Source organism: Malania oleifera, chromosome 12 (assembly GCF_029873635.1).
Source record: "Malania oleifera isolate guangnan ecotype guangnan chromosome 12, ASM2987363v1, whole genome shotgun sequence".
Classification (NCBI taxonomy): Eukaryota; Viridiplantae; Streptophyta; class Magnoliopsida; order Santalales; family Ximeniaceae; genus Malania; species Malania oleifera.
Genome location: NC_080428.1, coordinates 25,095,384 through 25,106,643, shown reverse-complemented (window position 1 = coordinate 25,106,643; position 11,260 = coordinate 25,095,384). Strand labels below are relative to the sequence as shown.

General features: G+C 35.3%; 1 protein-coding gene across 1 annotated transcript; it reads right to left on the bottom strand.

Moving 5' to 3' along the window:
- Positions 1-270: 270 nt before the first annotated feature.
- On the bottom strand, positions 271-866 carry LOC131144857 (VQ motif-containing protein 10-like). The gene has a single exon (XM_058093768.1). It carries the CDS (start codon positions 690-692, stop codon positions 330-332), a length of 363 nt encoding a protein of 120 aa, XP_057949751.1. The 5' UTR covers positions 693-866; the 3' UTR covers positions 271-329.
- Between the last annotated feature and the right edge of the window lie 10,394 nt (positions 867-11,260).

The window sequence follows — 11,260 nt, the reverse complement described above, 5'->3', positions numbered from 1 at the left end:
GGGATTTCAAAATGGGACTCTAATTTTGAAAAAGACTCAAAATTGAAATAACCGGGACTCCAATTAGACTTAAAGTCAATCCTATTACTTCAGGTGATAAAAATTAGGATGTCTACAACTCTATCTCAATGTTGAAATTGGTGTGCTCCAAGACGGGAGTGAATTAGAATTTTAAACTTCTTACTAGTTTAACTTGGATAATGTAGCTGGATTGTTCCGTATATTCTTTCCACGTCTTGGCGCAAATTTTCTAGCGTCCATAAACAAAATGAAATACCTTTCAGAAACAAAGTAAAAGTGAAAGTGAAATACACGAGTTAACAATTAAGCTACTCCGCCAACTGCCACTGCAGTTCCTCCATTATTGTAGGCATCTCCGGCAGCAACCAGTCCAGCACCTCAAACGATAAATAATGGTGATGATGATGACTTGCTGCCCCAAGAGCTCCGTCTCCGACACTGCCGCTGCCGCCCACACCGGCACACAGCGGTCTCTCGGCTCTTCCATGAACCGCCGTTGGGGCTTCCCTCCTCCTTTCACCCATGATAGTGCCGTCGTCCACCCATGCAACGCATGAGTCCTTGCCAGTGAAGCTTTGAACTACGGATTTGAAGCTCATGGGATCGGTCTTGACGTACCGGGTATTGATTATTACAATTTTCTTCACTGCTTCACCACTTGAGCCAGCCATTGGAAGAAAAAAAGAACCAAAAACGAAAAACAAAAAAGGTGCAAAGAACAAGGACAATAAAAAGAGAGAAAGAAAAAAATGAAAAATGAAAAAATCCTTCCCTGCTCTCTGCTTCAATCGGATCGATCTGTTTCTGCTTAAAGTAGAGTGGTTTTAATTTTTTTTATGTGGGTAATGTTTAGTAAGCAGAGTGCAATGGTGATTGTTTTATAGAAGAAGAGGTGGGAGATTGAGGTGGGCAAGTGGGAAACAAGCGGACGAGGGCAGGTAGGGTTTTGGAGTTTGGGCAGTAGCGAGGACGAGGCTGCTGCTAGCTAGTTTGTTGACCGTTAAAAGAAGCAGTCCAAGAGGACCCACCTGCCTCGGAATTCTGACTGGATGAGTCAAGCTATGAACACGCACATTGGGAGCAAGTAATTGCATGGCGAATCATAGACCATATAAACCCAATTGGCCAATCCTATTCACGTGGGGAAAGGGTCATACCAAGAGGGCGCGGAAAGCTGGGCTTGACAACGAAAGCACGTTGGTACCATTGGAAGACCTAATTTTTATTTATTTATTTATTTGGATTATCGTGAGAACTCTTACCATCGACAAGCCACTCTTCGGACCCCTCGATGCAGCAACAAAATCACGGGACAACAGCCTTCCCCCCTAATTCGCCGGCCTGGTTAATTGGATGCTACTACGATTTCTGGCATCGGTTAGGCATTCGTCAAATCCGAGACCAGGAACACCTCGGAGGCATCAACTGGGAACTCCTTCAAGAAGGGCATCACCAAGAACACTTGAGGACGTCAAGTGGAATCGAACACACAATCCCCCTACTGGATTGCTAGTGCTTTTTTTTTTTTGTAAGTTAGGTTGTTGGGTTTCATGCATTTATATTTTTCTTATATTTCACTAATAATAGAGAATAAATTCAACTAATTAAATTGAATATATTTTAAAGGGAGAAATACTTGTAATTAAGAAACGATTTCAATAATACAATTTGGAATTGCATAATTATATATATATATATATATATATATATATATATATATAGATTCATTAAAATGGTACAGATCTATGTTATTCGATTCTATACAGTAAATCATATCTCACTTGTGTGGGATTAAATAATTACAATGTGGTTATTATAAATTTTATAATCCAAAGACTTTAGATTTGAATTTGTGTTGGATTTGAATAATATGTAATGCAAAATTATATTGAAATTTGTCCAAATTCATTCAAATTCAAATTTAAAATTTGAAATTCATACTCCCAAATATAACTAAGAGTTAAAATACAAAGACATGCACTCTCAATTTTCTGAATATGATATTATTGTTTACCCGTATGCTGTGTTTGGGAGTATAAATTATGTACCTTAGATTCGAATTTGGATAAATTTCAATACAATTTTATATTATATTTTGTCCAAATTCGAGTTCTCCCCAAATATAGGGTTAGTTTCTATCTATTGAGAAGAAATTGTATCTATAAAAATTAAGTTTAGCCAAAAAAATGAAAGGCCACCTTGCATAAATTAATGTAACTTAAACATCTAAATTGATGATGATACATACTTTAAGAATTTAACCCTTTGATCTTAGGAAAGCCTATGAGTGGAACATGCACTACAAGAAATTTCTTTTTCAACGAAAAATATTTAACCACAAAATTAAAATATAATTGTAAAAGGTGCATTGAAAATGAGAATTTAAAATAATTAAGGTACTTCTTTAACAAGAATTTTTCCAATCACGGCAATAAAAATTACCACATAACATCGTTAAATTAAACGCCACTTTGAAAACTATTTGATTTTATCACGCCATTGTTGAGATGTCAATTTTGTGCGCTCAAAATTTTTTATTCTCCCGCTATTTTAATTTTGAATTCATTGACTTAAATTTTTTATTTTTTATTTTTTTTTAAAATAATAGGTTATAAAGCCAAAGTCTAAAATGATGTTTTTAGAATGAAGCCTAATACTTCCCCTTCCCATTAGCATACGCTATTCCCAAAATTTCGGATCTCCGTTCATTCATCTTTTTCCTATTTGTAGCCTCACATGCTCAAAGCAGAGATCGATTTGCTTCTCCAGCTAGCATAGCTCCGGCCAACGGAGGCAACTCTCCATCACTGCAACCTAGGCGATGTCCCCCTCCAACCAACACTAGTACTCTCTCTCTCTCTCTCTCTCTCACACACACACACACACACACACCCACACCCACACACAAAGCAAGTAGATTCTGCCTCTCAAGCATAGCTCAGTGCAACCTCTCTCTCTTTCTCTCTCTGGGTGCCAGTGAATCTGCCCCCATTAACTCATGTTCTTCACTCAAGCTAGCTTCATTTCTATTTACTCCTTTGTGAATTTCATGACCCTTCATTTCTATTAACTCATGTTCTCGGATAATTTACTCCTTCAAGGAACTCATTGGAACGCACAATAGGTTATGCCTTTAAAGGAATAACTATCCTATGACCTATATAGTTTGCCTTGCTGCTACATGCAATTCAGATGTAGTGATACTAACAAATTTTTTTTATTGAGACTTATTTTGTATTGGGTCAATTCAACTAAATTGGGACTATTTGAGAGTTAAAGGAGCAATTTAAGGGTCAATTGGAGTTCAAAAGCAATTAATAGTGAAAAGGAAGGTGTACTCCCAAGAGGGGCTGAATTGGGATTATAAAAATTTCTTTATAACCTCTTTTATTAATTCTTTCTCAATTCTTTTTAATTTTAGAAATCACAAGTTCAGCTGAAAATTAATTCAATTATAAATCTTTATGAATGAGAATACTAAATTTAATATTTGTAGATTTTCCAAGACTTATTTCGGCACTTTAAATCAACACCCAATAAATCAATTCAACCAACCAAGATTAGCTTTACAGTATGAAACAATATATCAATTCTAGCAATATTTAGCTTTTGAATATGACAACCCACTCAACAAGATAAGCTGGATTTCAATATGAAAAGAAATAAAGAATTCAACCAAACTTCCAAAACTCAAAATTTAAATAAACTTCTTTCAATAGTCTTGGGTGTTAATCAATCAACGTACTCCCTTACGGTTTCAGTAATATGTATTGATCAACCAACGCACTCCCTTTTGGTTTCTCCAATTTTCAAAAACAAATTAATTTTTGGTAATTTGATATCCAATCCACGTAGTTGATATATGTATAGAAAATTAAATAGAGTAGGGAAGAGACTGACACCGAGAGTTTATGAGGTTCGGCTATCGTCGCCTACGTCCTCACCTTAGGCAACATACCTAAGGATTCCACTATACCACTCCTTTATGGGTGGAGCAAACCTTTACAACACTCCTTCAATAGGATAGAGTCATCCTCTTCAAGTGATACCTTGCGTTCGGTACAACGATTCAACAATCCTAAACCGTCAACAAAAAAACAAGAGAATTAGGTGTACAAAGACACTCTCAACAAGAGCTTGATTAGTACAAGTGCAAAACACATCTATATACTTCAAATCAAAATATCAAATATAGAGTATTTGAAGCTTTAGATATCTATCACCATAATCTTCTTCCTTCAATTGAAAGAATCAGAATTTTTGCACAAATATTGGTGAGAAAATCTCAGCAAGACTCAGTAAAAAACTTCAGCAAGTATGTGAGTAAGAGAGCTTTTGAAGATTGGAAGCAATAAGGCTTGATGACTGATTTTAATTCTTCGTGTATGAAATCCTTTGTCTTGAGGGATATTTATAGAGTTTAGAAAGTGTATTTCGTGTTTCCCAAGTTTTTATAGCGTTTAGAATTTCAAAAATTCAATTTGGGAAACTTCTCATTATTTTAAAAATTTGAATTTCGATGGGTCAATCGACTGGACTCAAGAGGTCAGCCGCCTGGGCCTTTTAAAAAAGAAGTGAAATTTCAAATTAACTGTAGGGTCGGTCGACTAGGCTCGCCAGGGTCAGTCGACGATGAGCCTAGTCGACTGGGCCTTTACTATCTACCCAATTTTGTTCTGTATAAAGTTCAGTCAACTAGACCAAAAAGGGTCCGTCGCCTGGACGGTTAAAAATATATATATTTTTTCCATTTTGTTTCCAAAATCTTTGTGTTCTTTTATACTCGTAAAAATACTTTGAGACTCTTGAAAGTATATTTTGGGGTTTTTTTCAAAATACGGTCTCTGAAACAATGATTTATCCTAATAAGCTTCAAAAATCCATATTGACTTTTGAATGAAGTACTTACATAAAGACTTTCTTAAGACTTAAAAACGTTCTAAACTCGGAGTCTTCATATTTGTCATTTGTTGAGTCCATCTTCACTTTGAGTTTCAATACTCTTTTAAGCTTCATCAAATCATCTTTGAATCCATGCTTTCATACTCTTTAAGCTTTCATTTTTCAACTTGTCCTTCGAATGTAACCTTTCAATAAGGCATGTGATTACTTTATCTTGAACTCATATACTTGATTCCTAAAACATCATCACTTTGACCAAAACATGTTAAATACCTTTGATTTTTTATTATCAAAATAAGATTTGTAAGTCAACAATCTCCCCATTTTTTATAATGACAAATAAGGAGCAAAAAAAATTGAGTGAACCTTAAAAGGGCTCCCTCTTATAATAAGTATAATTTTAACAATATTTGGAAAGTAAGACAATTAATCCTATGATAGTATATCAGGTAATATCAAATTCAATTTCAGACTTCATGTAAGTCCATTTTCCAAGGTCAAACAACAATATGTGTCTCAGCTTTGCTTAATAATTCTCTCCCTTTTGACATCAATCAAAAGAGATAAAGCAATAAGCATATGCATACTAAGATAACGATGAGAATTTAGCACAAAAACAGAGAATACCATATGCCATGTAAGAAGTCATAAACATAAAAACATGACATAGCAATAACATGCTTTCAAAGAGATAAGCAATAGGAGCAATAAGTAACAAAATAAGGCACAAAGCTGTTTTTAATACAAATTCAGAATAGTCAAATAAATCTAAGCATTCCCAACATCATCATTAGACTCATCATCTTCTCCTTCTTCTTCATCTCCTTCTTCACTGTCATTAGAATTAGCTTCCATTGGAGCCTTTCCATGTGAAGAGGAAGTGTCGGTTATATGCTGCTCAATATGGTCAAGTCTCGTGTCTAAAGAAGCATAGTTTGCCTAAAGAGTGTTGTAGTTAGCACGCATCTATACTAAAGTCTGTGAACTGCTGATGATAAGACATAAGCAGAGGAGTTGGTTACTGAACATAAGGTGGAGCTGGTTCAGTAGCTTCGCTCGGTGGTCTCCTTCCTCTCAGAAACCAACCTTGCTCGTGTTTCTCGTATCCCATTTGTTTCAGAGTTGTGGAGCCAAAAATATCATATCTAGCCCATTTGATGAATAACTCAGTAGGAGTGGTGACATTAGCATAAGCAAAAAGCTGGGTAAGAATACCACCATATGGAAGAGTAACTCGTCAAGAGTCCAATCTTGTCCACATCCATTTTAGAATCAAACCTAACAGGTCGAGTTTCTTTCCTTTCAATAAGCACCACATAACGAAGCAGCCGACGTAAGACATATAATCATGTGATCCGGCTTGGGGTAAAATATTGTACGAGATAATTTTCTGAAGAAGTTGCGCTCCGAGGTTCAAATTTTTATACTAAGGAGGAGTCCTAAATTGGTCTGGTGCTTTAATTATAATTAATGGTAGGAATTTCTCGGGGGTAAAAACTTGTTCCATGATCCAATTTTGTGCAAATGCAGGACACTTGAAGTCTCCTTGACCAATTTAGAAAATGTGTTGACCCTATGGGTCATACCCAGTTTTGATAATGACAAATACTCTTTGTATTTGATGGCTTTCAAGTTTGTGTGCAGGATCATACTAATTGGATCACATTTATAGCATGCAGCAACTTGAAAAATTATGAAGACATGTGAAGTAGTCCCAAGAGAGGTGTTAATTGGGTTATTTAAAATTCCTTAGATCATTTTTAAGAGTTCTTTCCTTTTTACAATCTTTTAAAGATTTCTATATTCTTGTTGACTAGGTAATCCACACAAACTCTTACTTCCTCTATTCAATCCACAACCACAACAAACACAACCAATTAATTAACTGTTCAAGCAAGACAACCACAACACAAGTAATCAATTTTTGATTTGCAATATTCAGCAGCCCTGTATATGAATGTGCAAGTCCTGTAGTTGGCTTTTGAACTAAATATTATAATAACAACTGAAATTAGGATAGCTCCCCAAGAGGGGGGGGGTGAATTGGAATTTTAAAATTATTTCAATTTTAATTCTTTATTATATATCAACAATCACAACAAATAAATATAAAAACAATTCAACCACAATCAATCAAGATAATCAAAAACTCAATCTTTGTCTCAATAGCCCTGTAATGAATTGTAAAGCACGCTGAATTTATGTAAGTCCTATGTTTATTCCAAACTCACAATTCTTCTTTGTGTTTAGCTTTTGAACAAACTTTCAGATTAATAAGTTTAGGTTGATCAACCAATGTAGTCCCTTTTGGTTTCCGCAATCAATGTTGATCAAGCCAAAAACAAATTATCCTCTGGCCTATTTAACAACTATACACTCAGAATTAACAATTTAAAACAAACACGCAGGTCATAAGTCTTTGCTGAAAAAGTAAAGAGTAAAGAAGAAAAGAAATACAAGATTTTACGAGGTTTGGCTTATACCTAGCCTACGTCCTCGCCTTTGGCAAACCACCAAAGGATTCATTAGTTCAGTTCCGTTGACGGGTGGAACAATACCGATTACAAATACTCCTTCCGTTAGGCTAGAGCCCACCTCTCCAAACAATATTCCCTCGTTTGGTCAAACGATTCTACAGCCCTGAATCGTCTATGAATAAGAACCAAGATAAAGAAGATTTTGTGTGCAAGAAAACACTTTCACAGCAGAGTAAGCTTGTACAACATTCAGCACAATAATACTTCAAAGTAATTCAAATATAAAAGAATTTGAAGCTCAATACTCAATATAGATCACCAAATATCATCCAAAATTTGAAAGATTCTGACTTTGAAAGCTTTACTTCAGAGTTTGAATCAGTAGCAATTCAGTAGTTGAACACAAGAGAGTTTGAGAGCCTTTGAGAACTTTGATTACTTGAGAATTTCTTAGTGTCAAAAACCTTTGAAAATTGGGGCTATTTATAGATGTTTAAAAGTAATTCCTTAGCCTCAAAGTTTCCTTGAAGTAGTTTCCAAGTTTTTCAAAATAATAGTGTCCAAAAACTTCATTAAAAAAAATCTTCCTGTTGAGAGTTTTTAAGCCAATGTTCGAGTGGCAGTCGCCTATCATAGAACAAACTCACAACACAGAACACTGGCAATCGCCTGCCAGAACCAAGGCACTCGCCTGGCATGACCACCCAGGCGCCTGGCATGACCACCCAGGCCCCTGGCATGTTCAGGCAGTCGCCTTTCTTGCTATTGTCTCTTTGAAAAATCCTTCACTTAATTTGGTAGTCGCCTGCCACAATAGGACATTCTCCTGGCCCCTCTATTTTTTAAAAACTTTTCTTTTTCAAAACCCTTTCTTTTCATTGATTATAAAAGTATTCTTTAGAGTTTTCTTATAAATATATTTCCGAATTTCTTGAGAGCTTAAAATCAATTTATACTTGAAATTAATCTTGAAGTACTTACTTTCAGAACATCCTTAAAAAAAAAAATTAGTCCTTTGATCTTCAATCTTGTTCTTCCATTATCTTTGATTATTCGATCTTTTATTTGAGCTTTCATCAAGTTATCTTTAATCCTCATGCTCTTCAAGATCTCTTTTTAATCCATAAGCTTTATCATCCTCTTGAGCTTTGTCACTTCCTTTAAGCTTTGCATTTTTATTGAAAAACTTTCATTTGAACCACATTAAAACACATCATGATTTGTTATCATAAAAATAAGAATTGTAAGCCTTATTAGGCCAATAATCTCCCATTTTTTTATGATGACAAATCGAGAGCAAAAATAATAAGAATTAATACTCGTGGCTCCCCCTTTCAACAAGCATGATACATTTTCATAGGTATATACATATGATCCATACAAGATATGATCCATACAAGTTTTACAAACCATGGCATAGCATCACACATTTTTGCACTCCCTTCTCTCAAACATCTCCCCCTTTGGACATCAATCAAAAAGGAGAAGAAATGATACAAAAATAGAGAAGTGTTGCAATACATAGTAATTATAGAGCATAAAGAACATACTATCCGATAAAGCATAAAAAAAAACATAGATGAAACACATCAATTTAGAGGCTTCCATAGATCCACTTTCATCGTCTCCTTCTTCTTGTTCACCAGATTCATCATCACTTAATGTAGCAGAGCTGATATTCATTGGAGATTTGCCTTTAGAGGAGCTGGCCAAATGTTGTTCAATCTTGTCAACTCGCTTAACAATACTTGAACAATGAGTTTCTACAGTAGAAACCTTCTCCCTTAGAGTACCAAGTCCAAATTGAATTCCATCACTGAAGGTCATATAGTGATTAAAAAATGGAACGAACCAAGAAGGAGTTTCTGGGTCAAGTTGAACTGAAGATGCTGGTATGGAAGACTGAGGTGGTGGTGCAGATAATACATGACGATGTCCCTTATGAAACCACCCTTGAGGAGAGTTCTTATATCCTATACGTTTAATAATAGTATCAAAAAAGATACCGTAATGGGTTTTGCTAGTGAAGTTAAATGATGGTGTAAGAACATTAAAATGAGCAAATACCATATTTAACATCCTAGTATATGGTAGAACAACACAAGGAGCATCGACTTTCATAATAATCCACTTCATAAGTAAACTTGGAAGATCCAACTTTTTCCCTTTAAGAATACACCACATTACAAAACAATCTAAGAATGAAATATGATCATGAGAACCAGAACGTGGTAGGATATTGTATGTAATGAGTTTGTGCAGGATTAGAGCTTTTAGATTGAGCTGTTTGTAAAGAGGTGCATGCCCAAAGTTAATAGGTGTATCAGTTATAACTAGAGGCAAAAATTCCTCTAGAGTGAATCCCTGGCACATAATCCATTGTTTTTCAACAATGTGGACCTCAAAATCTCCTGGTTTGACTCGAAGAATTTTTCCCAAAGATATGGGAGTAAGATGAATATTTTGCCCAAGAAGATTTGTTTTGATCCCATTTTCACATCTTTCCATATTTGCATAGAAAATCTGAACCACGTTGGGATAGTATCCTTTAGCTTGATATGTAATAAATCGATCACTTCCAATCGCCTTAAAAAGTTCCATAATTTCAGGAAAATCCATATTGAAGAACGTAACATCAAGAACTTTAACTAAAATGGGTTCAACTGAAGCGATCTGGTTTCGATAAAGTTGCTTAGCATGTGGAGTTACTAACCATTTCTCCACTTCATCATTATTGATCCTTATCGAAGAGAAAGATCCCTTGATACCAACTGATTTTGCCCGTGGCATGTTTGTATGGAAGAGAAAAATAGAGAAACCCTAGATTAGATTCACGATTTGGTGAGGAGGAAAGGTTAGAGGCTCGATTTCAAGCTGATTTGGACGGGGTGTTTGTATGGAATAGAGTAAAGAAGAAGAATTTCAGAGAGAAAAATGAAGGAGCAGACGCCTGGTGGAAGTTAAAATGACTTAAGAAGGGTTTTAAACCCTACCCACCCGAGGCAGTCGCCTTCTAGAATGTGGCAGGTGCCTGTCCATGTAGAATCTGAAAAGTCAGTCGCCTGGCACCTTGGTGGCAGTCGCCTACCAAGCAGGACAAAACTTAGTTGACTTCACGACTATGTAACATACGCAATTCTCTTCTAATAAATATGAATCACTCTTCAGATAGAGGTTTTATGAATATCTGCTAATTGGTCATTTCTAGCATTATATCTTCGTTTTGCATATGATCTCTCAAGAAATGATGTCTTATGTCAATATGTTTTGTTCTTGAGTAAGATATCGGATTTTTTGAAATATTAATGGCACTTGTGTTGTCACATTTTATAGGAATAGTTTGATATTGATTTTGAAATCTTTTAGTTGTTGTTTCATATACAATGTTTGGGCACAGCAACTTCCTGCTACTATGTATTCTGCTTCTGCTGTGGATAATGCTATAGAGTTTTGTTTCTTTGAAGACCATGAAACTAAAGAGTGTCCTAGAAAATGACACGTTCCATTTTTACTTTTTCTATCTATTTTACATCTAGCAAAGTCTACATCTAAATAGCTAATCATTTCAAATTCAGTTTCCTTTGGATACCATAAACCTAGTTCAAGTGTGCCTAATAGATATCTAAGGATTCTTTTAACCGATGTTTGGTGTGATTCCTTAGAATCTGATTGGAACCTAGCACACATACATACACTAAACATAATATCCGGTCTACTTGCTGTTAAATAAAGTAAGCTTCCTATCATACCTCGGTAATGCTTAGTATCTACTTGTTTCCCTTTTTCATCTTTGTCAAGACTAGTTGTAGTGCTCATAGGAATTCCTATAGGTTTATTTTCTTCCATATCAAACTTCTTTA